The sequence below is a fragment of the Candoia aspera genome, chromosome 12, assembly GCF_035149785.1.
Source record: "Candoia aspera isolate rCanAsp1 chromosome 12, rCanAsp1.hap2, whole genome shotgun sequence".
Taxonomy (NCBI): domain Eukaryota; kingdom Metazoa; phylum Chordata; class Lepidosauria; order Squamata; family Boidae; genus Candoia; species Candoia aspera.
The window spans coordinates 18,286,329-18,296,885 of NC_086164.1; the positions used below are offsets into that span (position 1 = coordinate 18,286,329).

Here is a 10,557-nt window from a genome sequence, read left to right on the forward strand (position 1 = left end):
GCCAGAACAAAATAGTTGGCAGAAGTGAATAGTTTTTGTGCACCCACTCTGCCTCTACCCACCTACAGTTGAGTTACTGAAGATGAGAAATTCTAACCCTGGCCAACTGAGCTACATAAATATCTGATGAAAGGCCATAAGTGTAATGTTCCTGTTTTGTGGTTGAACAGTGTAACATCAAAACTGTGTAAATATGAGATCAGCCATTTCACTTTTTACTGTTAACATGTTCAGAGACACAAGGACTTTCTAATCTAATGTTTCTCAACCTCAGCAAGTTTAAGATGTGTGGACTTCATTTCCCAGAATTCCCCAGCCAGCATGGCTGGCTGGGGAATTCTGGGAGTTGAAGTCCACACATCTTAAACTTGCTGAGGTTGAGAAACACTGCTCTAATCCATTAAAAAAATCAATCTCCCTGCCCCATAGGACTGTCTGTTCAATGCAGGGAGCCTAACTTACCTCAACTGATGGCTAGTAGGTGACTCCTACATGACCACCTTCAGCTAGGGAATGAATCTCAGCGTGGGTAATGTTATTAAGTTGCATGCCATTGTTCAAAGCTAGCTGTGATGCTTGCATTTCTTGGGCACTTTGCGAGCAACATTAGTTCATGGAATTAGAACTTGTGCATGTGGCTGAAATTGTGGAGGCAACCAAGGGCTTGACCGTTCTGTTGTAACTGTGGACAGGGAGACATTGGGCTGGTGGTTCCAGTTTGGCTTCTGGGTCGAATCCAGAGCAAGTCTCAACCTTCTCCTGATGAACAAATGTTTCTCGAAGCAGTCTGTGGCCAATAAAGCTAGTGGATGAAGCCAGTGGAACAGGAGCTTGAGTGGCTTGTTTCTGGCCTGAGATGCTTTGCTGAAGAAGGGTAAGGTACCAGATGTTTTTGCCTACATCTGGAATCCACTCCCCCCCACACACACACCTTTGCCTTTGAGAGGCATACCAGAGGCTGCACTTCAAAGTGGTGGGTTGAAAGCCTCCCCCTCAAAACACCCTCAAGGCAGTTTAACTTTATTCCCGTTGGCTTAAAATGAAAGACTATGAAAATTTCATATGAAAGACTATGAAAACGTTCATTCACAGTGGTGCAGGATTTTCCATTTCTGCCATTTTGAGAATTACTATTTGGTGACTTCTAGAGATCCGTAAGGGTGCAACCAAGGTTTCTGAAGGTTGTACAAACCTGCAGCTCCTTCAACTGCAGTATGGGACCTGGGATAAGGATAGTTTTTGAGTTAATGCTCGGATTGGGGAAGGAAGCTGGCAATCTTAGGAGGTTGTCTTGGTATTTGGAATTCTTGGCGTTGTATTATAACAACATCAGCCTGCTTGAGATAACCAAGCAAAACAGCTGTAGAATTTTTGCAACACTGTGGGGAGTGTGGTATTCTCTCCTAATGAACAAAGCTATAAGTTTGCAGCATTTGCTTCTTGGCCATCACTGCCAAAGTGTTGTGTTCAACTCACTGCACACTACTTTCTGTCACTGGCCATTGATTTCCTAACCCTCCAAGGAGGGGACAATGTCGATGAACATCTGAAGGCATTTCAGTGAGCATTACTTGGCAGAATGGGTAACCCAAGAAAAATCATATTGGTTCAATCTCCCTTAGTTGAAAGAGTTGGTTGGCATAGCACCATAGTCCTAAGTGAGTGTTTGTCGCCTTACTTTAATGTTGCCTTCATTGCTTAAAATGAAAAACAGCCTTTCTGGTTTGTTGTCTTAATGAGGTATAGTTTTACATACTTTATAGGTTTGATTTACTGTATGGTATTTTGATAACTTACTTTTATTGAAAAGTGGGCTAAGCATTTCTATAAAACAAATGCCAAGTAAATAAGTGCAATTCTTAGCATGGACTCTCCCCTCCCCCCGTCCCCTTTACAACCCCAAAACTAGGGAGGGTCTCTTCTGAGCTTCTTGCCCTGTCCACATTCCCGCTGTGGGCTCAGCTGCCTTTTGTCTGATTGTTCTCTTGTTGCATCTCATTGTTGTCTCCCAAGGTCATTCCCACATACCATTACAGGGTCTTCTAAACAGTTGTCAGGTTTCAGTATATTCTCCTGATGCTCTTTCTGTTTTCTCCCCTCTTCCCTTCCCCTCTTCCTTTTTTTAGAGTTCCCATGATGATTCAGTCAAAACACACTAAAGAGGAAGCAGCCATGAGATCGTTGGTCTTCACCTAAAGATGCAAGCCAGAATGGCTGCTGTAGAAGCTGCAGGCATCAGCGAGAATAGCAAGTCTCTGTTGGTCAAAGATGGAAATCAGGAGCCGCAGGAGGAAAACGGGGCAGCCAGCCACCTCTCCGAACACAGTGACGCGTCCTTCGCTGGGGCAGAGCCGAATCGCCAACAGGCGCCCGCCAGCAAGCTGAAGAAGACAGCCTTTAAGTTCTTTGGTGGGAAGAGAAGCATCTGCACCCTGCCAAGTTTTTTTGGGGGGAAGAATAAAAGCCAAGCAAAGGGCGCTTCCAAAAAGGGTCTCAGCAAGAGTAAGACCCATGACGGCATCAGTGACGTGGGGCATGAAGATGCCAATTCCAGATGTCTGAGGGGTCCCTCGGATGGAGGAGCAGACTTCCCTCCTGCCCAGCTGCCGAGTTCTCAAAGTGCTCTTTTGGGAGCCGATCTCAGAGTTGGCTTTGCCCAGCCCTCCACCTCTCTGTCCAGCAGTACTGAAGGCTTTGAGAAGAAGCTGACGGGAGAGAAATCCTTGTTCCTCCCGAGGTCGAAAAAGGGTCTGAAAGGGCTCTTCAACAGCATTCGGCGTCATCGGAAGAACAAAGTGGCTGAACCTGAGAAGACGGAGCTGCAGGAATGGGCTCCCCGGGATACTGTGACCGAAGAACAGCCACATGGAAATGAGCTGGTTGGGCGTATGAAAAGCAGGGCCGTGTCACCAGGATGTGGGGGGAATTCCTCTGGCGATGCTCTGCCTCAAAGAGCAGCCAACCACAGTGAGTCAGGAGAGATGGGTTGCGTGGCATCAAGCCCAGTTAAGTCTGTTGACGAGGCAGCCGGAGGATCGGCATGCTCTGAAGGATCTCGAGATGGGCAGCTGGACATGGATAACGTCTGTGCTAACTCTGCCTACAGGGTCCTCCCGGATGCTTTTGAACCAGAGTTCCTGGACAAGACCCCTCCTTGCATACCACCCGGGGAGCAGCTTAGCTTGATGTTTGGGGATGTTACTTCCCTTAAAAGCTTCGACTCTTTCACCGGCTGTGGAGATATCATTGCGGAACCAGATCTCGACAGCATCACGGAGAGCTCGGCGTCTGTGGAGCGCAGCAGAGATACTGCCAAGAGGAGCTCTTGCCTGGTGACTTACCAAGGTGGAGGGGAGGACATGGCCCTGCCCGATGCTTTGGAGGAGTATCTCCAGCAGGTGTGGGAAGGCGCCATCAGAGCGGAGGCAGCCTCTGAAACACGTCTGCCAGAGCTCATAGCTAAATGTGAGCTCCAGGGAGTGAACGATGCCAAGCAGGAAGCGCCTCTGTACACTGAAGGAACAAGGAGTGACGTAGATCTCCTCACACCACAGAGCGATCAGCAAGAATCTGCTCCAAATAGTGATGAGGGCTACTATGATTCTACCACCCCAGGTCCTGACGATGAAGCTGCTGGTGACGGTCTGGATGAGATCAAGACGGACCGCCTTCCAAGGGACAGCTACAGTGGGGATGCGCTTTACGAATTCTATGAACCGGACGATGCACTAATGAGCCCGTCTCATGGGGATGGGTCCTGGTCTGATAGGAAAGTGTCTCCTTTGGAGATATTTGACCAGTTCCTGGACCTTGCCCTCCCCGATGAGAAGGACTTGATCTGGCTGATGGATCAGAAAAGTGAAGTGATGGAGACAGAAGAGCAGAGGCTGGCAGCCCTCCAGAAACAGCTGCTTTTTTGGGAGATGCAGAGAGAGCCGGCCTTGAAACACCTCGATATGCTTAGCAGAGACCAGCCTCTGAGACCAGCGTGGCTGTCGGAATGTGAAACGCAAGCAACCAGCTTAGCTGGGAAGGGCTCGAGTTGCCTTGGTTGTGAGCAAATGAATTTCTGTGCTTTGAACGCCAGTCTAAGTGCTGGAAAGAAACTAGCAGGAAACCAAGACTGGAAAGATTTCCACAAGGTGCTCTGTCCAGAAGAGCACTGCAGCAGCAGCAGCACCACTAAAGCACACAGTAGTTGCCTTATTCAGCCTTTGGGGAATGACTCAGGGTTGGACGCCAGGGGTGAACATTCGGCGCTTGAAGCCTGTGCTCTGAGGAGTTTGGCGCCAGGAAAATGTGTGACCTACCCTTTGTACCGAGCGCACGGCTACCACAGCTGCTCTCCAAGGAAGCAGCCCAGGGGAGCCCGAGCTGACTTTCAGGAGCCCTGCCAGGAAGACAAAGAGGGCCCCGAGCAGGCCGTCAGCTTCTCCCAAGCCTTGGTGGAATTCACCAGCAGCGGGACCCTCTTCTCCAGCCTGTCTGAAAGCCTTGGGAGCTCCGATTCAGGCTCTGCCTTCCCTCAGAACCTTCCCATCCTCCCAGCCATGGTGACTTTTGACATCGTCGATGTGGAACAGGAAGGGGAAGGGGAATGCGAGGAGCATCTGGAGATGAACACGGATGAGGACATGACCACGTCCTTTGAGGCTTTCGGGGACTCTTATGACCCCAAAGCACCCATCGCTGAATGTGATGAGCGAATGTTTCCTGAGTATCCCCAGATCTCTTTCCAAAGTGGTCACTGGGGTGCTGCCAGCCTTCCTCGGTGTCTTCGACTTCAGGAGCTGAGTCCGCCTCTGCTAGAGCCTCTGTCCGTCTGCAGGAGGAGCCGATCCCTTGATACCGAGAGCCTGGAGTTTGAGCTGGCAAGTTTGCAGCTGTCCAAGAACAGCTTTAGGCCGTTTGAGCTCTGGAGCGGTTTCAAAAAGGATCCTGGTTCTCCTGGGTTGGACAGTGGCCAGGAAGGTGTGCCACGTTCTCCAGGAGAAACAGAAGAGGGTGTTGGTGGCCTCTCGTGGCCAGGACTACTGAATGTACCATATGGCAGCGAGGAGCTTTCCTTGCAAGACCCAAAAATGGGGGAGGCTGATCTGAATACGCCTCCCTTTCAAAGCCCTTGGGGAGCCTCTGATGCGGCTCCTCGTGTTGCCTTCCCGGGGCCAAATTCCACCAAGGAACCAGCTGGACAGCCTCAAGCAGATGGAAGTAACCATCCAGCCCTTCCAGCATTGAGACCAATGACCAGGCCCTCCACTCTGTTTCTGGAAGCCCCAGTTGTGTCGCAAGAGGGCTGTGCTCCTCACAGGCCCCATGGGGACAGTCTGGCTAAAAAGCATGCTTGGGTCCTCCCCTTGGGAGAGAAAGGTCTAGATTTGCCTTTGAGCTTTGGTTTTCCTTTCTCCCCTGACAAGCCGTCAGCGTGTAAGCCTGTGGATGTGACTCAGGGAACATCTCAGCTTCACACCAAGCAGTGCGGAGCCCACCTTTAAGGGCAAAGCTGAGCATTGTGGGAGCTCTAGACACAGAGACCCTGGAAAGCACTTGCTGCCAGCTAGTCAAAGTCCATGAACTTAACTAGCCAAGTAGCGTCTGTGAATAGGGTTCAAGCTGGATTGGAGTGGGTTTGGTTCCAGTGGGCTGGGAGGATACAGAAAATCCTGTAGACTGTTAACTTTGATTTGAAGCTAGGAGGACTGGGTGAAATGGTGCTGCTGACATTTCTCCTTAAACAGACTTGCTCATGGGCAGAGGGAACTCCTCTTGGTCCCCAAAATGATATGGAGAGAACAGGGACGGTCTCGTAAGTTGAGGAGATTGGAGTAAAGTCCCGGATCATGTCCAGCTGCTCCATCATGGGAAAAGGGGCAAAAATAATTTCCAAAAGCCAACTAGGTGGCCAAAGTTAGAAGGTATATTTTGGAGTAGGGGGAAGCTTAAGTAAAGGACCTTCCAAAATGAGAGATGTACCTATGGTCAAACTTGATAACTCCCAGTTTTTGAGGGCACATGTGCTTGGAGGTCCACCTGCTAAGCTGGTTTTATTCCAAGAGATGCCTGTAGAGCAGAGTGCAAATAGAGTGGTGGCTGGGGCCTGCATGCATGCCTTCTCTGGTCCCAGACCCTCCTCCAGAGTGGGTGGGGGCAATTTTGTTGCTTTTTTTTTCAGTTGGGGGAAGTTAAGGGGCAGAATTAGTGCCTTGAGCCTTGTAGAGGCTTAGCACCCATTTTACACCCCAAAGCCTTCCTCCCAGACAGGTCCTGGCCTGGGCCATTCTTAGAGTGTGGCCTTTGACATGCAGTGCAAAGTCTGGGGTGGCCTTGAGCCAACAGAGGTCTGGCACCCTTGATGTACAGTATGGGATTGCAGCTATGCAGCATATCTTAAGTGCGTTTACTTGTTTGAGCAGGGTTTCTCCACCTTGGCCACTTTAAGAAGTGTGGAAATCAGCTCCCAGGATTCTCCAGCCAGCTTGGCTGGCTGGGGAATTCTGGGAGTTGAAGTCCACACATCTTAAAGTGGCCAAGTTTGAGAAACACTATGTTAAAGAGTGCTGCATAATTCAATGGGCTTTCTGTAGCTTTCTTCATGGGGCAGGCAGAAAACTATACAACCTGGGCCATGTCAAAGAGGAGATTAGAGTACAGTGGATGGACTGTGCTCAAAGTAAGAAGAAGAAGAAGTTGGCTGTTGGTTAAATTAGGGCAAAGTACGACCAGAAGGGAAATGGGTCAGACATGGCCTTGACATCTGTATGTAGGAGCATCTTACTTGGGGTACATTACTTCGGAGAAGACATGCATAGGATTGTGCCGTTCGAAAATTAAGAACACTTCTTGATACTGGAACAATGAAATACCAATGTGGTTGAGGAGTTGTACCTTCTGAAAGGGCATATTTTAAAAGGGGGAGGGAAAAAACCACTACATGTGCAACAGTGTCCTTATTTAAAGTAATGGAATTCTGTGATTTCTTGGTTATGGTTAAATTTCAGAGCTGTGCGGTGCTTCCAGTTTGATTTCAGAAGGAGCCTTGGCCTGTTTGTGTGTGCTGGGGGTGGGGTGGGGATGGAGACCCTGTCTGTAGCTCCTTAAAGATGCCGTGCCAATTCCCAGGATCAGGTGGCCATTGCAGAAGGAAGCCATCCAGTCCAGAGAAAGGATGAAGCTGCTTTAATAAGTTGCAGCCAGGCTGTGTGTGTGCTCTGAAGCTCGGTTTTGGGATCAGATTTGAAGCACTGTGTGGCGGAATATCTGTTGAAATCAATTTTCTGGGGTGCGTAAAATGGCTGCTAATTGAATACTTGGATGCAGATAAGCTCCTTAGGAAACGTAGCCTCCATCAGTTGGCCAAACTGGCTTGGTCTGCTGCAGAATTCCTCTAACCCAGTGTTTTCCCAAGCTTGGCAGCTGGAAGATGGGTGGACTTCATCTCCCAGAATTCCCCAGCCAGCATGCTGGCTAGGGAATTCTGGGAGATGAAGTTCACCCATCTTCCAGCTGCCAAGCTTGAGGAACACTGCTCTAACCTGTGACTCTCCAGCTGTCTTGTACTGTATTACCAGTCGTTCCTGTTGCACATAAGGAGGATGTGTGCCTAGGGAATTGTGACATTCCATATGTGCATTTTTTTTTTAATGTAAGCTAAGCTTGTAAATGTGTTGTTTGTCCAGTTGGGGAAAACGTTCTTCCTCCTGCTATGCAGGGCTGGCTATTGGGGCAGAAAATCCAGATTCTGTGCCCCACCTGTGTGCGCACACAGGACAGATAATGTGGGGTAGAAGCTGCCAGGTCAGTCTCTTTGCCAAGGATGGAAATCCAAGAATGCCACTTGGAGATATTTGCTGAAGCTTGTGCAGGAGAACTTCCAGGGAGAGTGCTTCCTCTTCCATGGTTGCCTCTGACAGCATTCAGAATTCACTTCCTGAATACACAAACCTTGAAAGGCCTGCCTGGTTAGAAGGTTGATGCTAATACTTCAGGATCCTGCTTGCACAAGGGCCAATGAAACATTTCTGGGGAGCTCACAGGCAGAGCAAGAGAGGGTCCAACTTCTTCTGCAGTAGGACAAGTAAGTCAACAAGCTACCTGTGATACCACCCAGTTCCTCTTTTGGCTGCTGGAAAGCCATTCCACCCTTGCCGCTGAAATTTGGTGGTGAAATTTTACTCTTTAAAGAAACGGGAATGAAAAGCAGAACAATTGTGATTAACTTAAATCAGTGTTTATGTCTAATGCTGGCTGGGGAATTCTGGAAGTTGTTCCCAACCTGGCCTCTAGGTGGCCTGGGAACATGGGAGTTGCAGTGCTGCATATGTTCAACAGGTGGCAGCATCTGGCCGAACTGGCCTAGGCTCAGAAGCTAAGCAGGATCAGGACTGGGTTGTATTTGGATGGCGAACTCCAAGGAAATCCCTGGGCTGTAGGCTCGAGTGGGGAGCTGGAAAAACATCCTGGAAAAAAGGGCAATGGTTTTGTATTGCTGCCAAGGCAACCACATGGATGTTGGGTCCATGAAATCACCAGGATTGAAAGGAGATTTGACTTCTCTTCTCATTCAAGCAGAGTTTGAGAAACTTGACAGAGTAGCTGGACTGCTTTTCAAGGCAGGGGTGTATAAGTTTTTGTTTTTGTTTTGGATCATTCTAATTATTTGTTTAAAATTCCTACCCATTTTGTTTCAGCCCAGGGTCTTTCCCACCCATGCAGCAAAATCAAGGGATAAAACCCTGTGGTGAAATTGGCCCGTGGTATAGTAATCAGTAGGACTTCTTGGCTAAGATGTTGGACCAGACTGGGGTGACCCACCGTTCCAAGCTGTGGAAGCCCACTGGTGGCCTTGGGCCAGCCCTGCAATCTTGGCTCAACCTGCTTTACAGGGTTGCTGTTGTGGGGAAAATTGGAAGAGGGGAAGCTTGAACTCCTGCAGATTATAAGTCTATTGAATAAAAATGAAATAAGGGACAGGCTTCCAAACTTTCTGTGAAAACAAGCAAATTGGGCAGAAAGATTCTAACTCAGTCTTCTCCCTGCTGTGCTATTTTTTGGGGGTGGGAAGTGGGCTTATAAATATATCAGTTGTGTAATGGAGCATTCAAAGCCCTAGCTTCCCATCTTCAGTCTTTGGGGATATGTTTTCCATCTGATCTCCATTTTCTGAGACTCTGCCCCTTCTTAGGTTTTGCTGGTTTACCACCAATTTGCCATCTCCTTCAAAGGGGGGATTCTGTTCAGGGTTCCAGCTTGGCGAGAGAATGGAAAGATTTGCTTCAGAACATCTGAGACCTACCTCCAAACGTTTGGTGGGACCTCTGGCAGAATGAAACTGAGCCCAATGGAAGCATGTTTGTCTACTCCACTCATGTTAAAATATCTAAGCCGGCTTTCCTTCTGAATGGTATTGCCATTGGGCCATATCTCCTGTTGTTTTTCGCCAGCATGACCAATGGCCAATGTTTAGATCCTATATCCCTGATGGGAAGTCTGGGTGATTCCAAGCCAAATACACCTCACTGGCCATGGTGTGGTGGGCCATCAAAGCTTGAAAAGCCTCCAAATGTTGCTTACTTCTGAATGGGGTGGGGTGGGGTGGAGCGGCATGGTCTATGCCACGTAGTGGGGTTGAAGGGACCTCTGTTTTCAATTGCTGCAAACTATTATGCTGCCTATATTATGGGTAAAGTTCACGGTAATGTATTTTGTCCATGGCTTGACGCTTTCCAGTGTGTTGAGTTTGGAGTGGTGTGCGCATAGTTTTTTCCTTCCTTTTGAGCATATCACCAAAGACATCTTGTGGAGTTTGTTAAATAGCGTAACACTTCCTCTTTTCTGTTTGTACGTTTTTTGGCGGGGGTTGGGGAATGGGGATATATCCTAAGTGTTCAAACAAACTAATAAGAATGTTTGTCGGCAGATATGTATTTGTTAGCCTTTGGTTGTGCATATTTATAGAAATACTTCCCCCCCCCCAAGAAAACCACTTTGTAATGTACTAGTGCGCTCAATACTTTAGCTTTGCATAAGAGATTTGACCTCCTTCTAAAGGGTTTTCTGATTTTTGTGTCACGTACTCTTTGGAAAAAAAATGTGAATTGTCGTAGGGAAACGTGGGCAGAATTGTGAGGATGGGGAAACCATGAAAGGTAGTAGAGCTGGAACGGATCTTCCCATGTTGTATTCTCTCCTTCTATCGTCTTGGGATTGGACATTTTTGACCTGATACCTTTCAAGGCTCAGGAAATGGATTGTGATACCAATGCAATAGCACCATATATTATGCAGAAGGATATATTGTTCTGACTATGAGTGGGGAACTGCCATATCTTTGATAGTTCCCCTGTATCAAAATATACTCACTCCATGTAGAAAAACATATATCTGTTAGCCCTTTGAGGTAGTCCAGACGAGAGTACTATCTCTACCTTTATGGTAAGGTTGCATTAACAGAATCCTGCAAGTCTGAAAGTATTTCTCCCCTCCTCTCCTTTTACTCTCCAGAAAACCAGAAAGGGTCCCTTCTGAAATGCTTCCCACACCTCCCCTCCTTCTGTGGGC

General features: G+C 48.2%; 1 protein-coding gene across 1 annotated transcript; it reads left to right on the forward strand.

Moving 5' to 3' along the window:
• Positions 1-2,179: 2,179 nt before the first annotated feature.
• On the forward strand, positions 2,180-6,448 carry AMER1 (APC membrane recruitment protein 1). Its single transcript, XM_063313646.1, has one exon. It carries the CDS (start codon positions 2,199-2,201, stop codon positions 5,493-5,495), a length of 3,297 nt encoding a protein of 1,098 aa, XP_063169716.1. The 5' UTR covers positions 2,180-2,198; the 3' UTR covers positions 5,496-6,448.
• Positions 6,449-10,557: the final 4,109 nt, after the last annotated feature.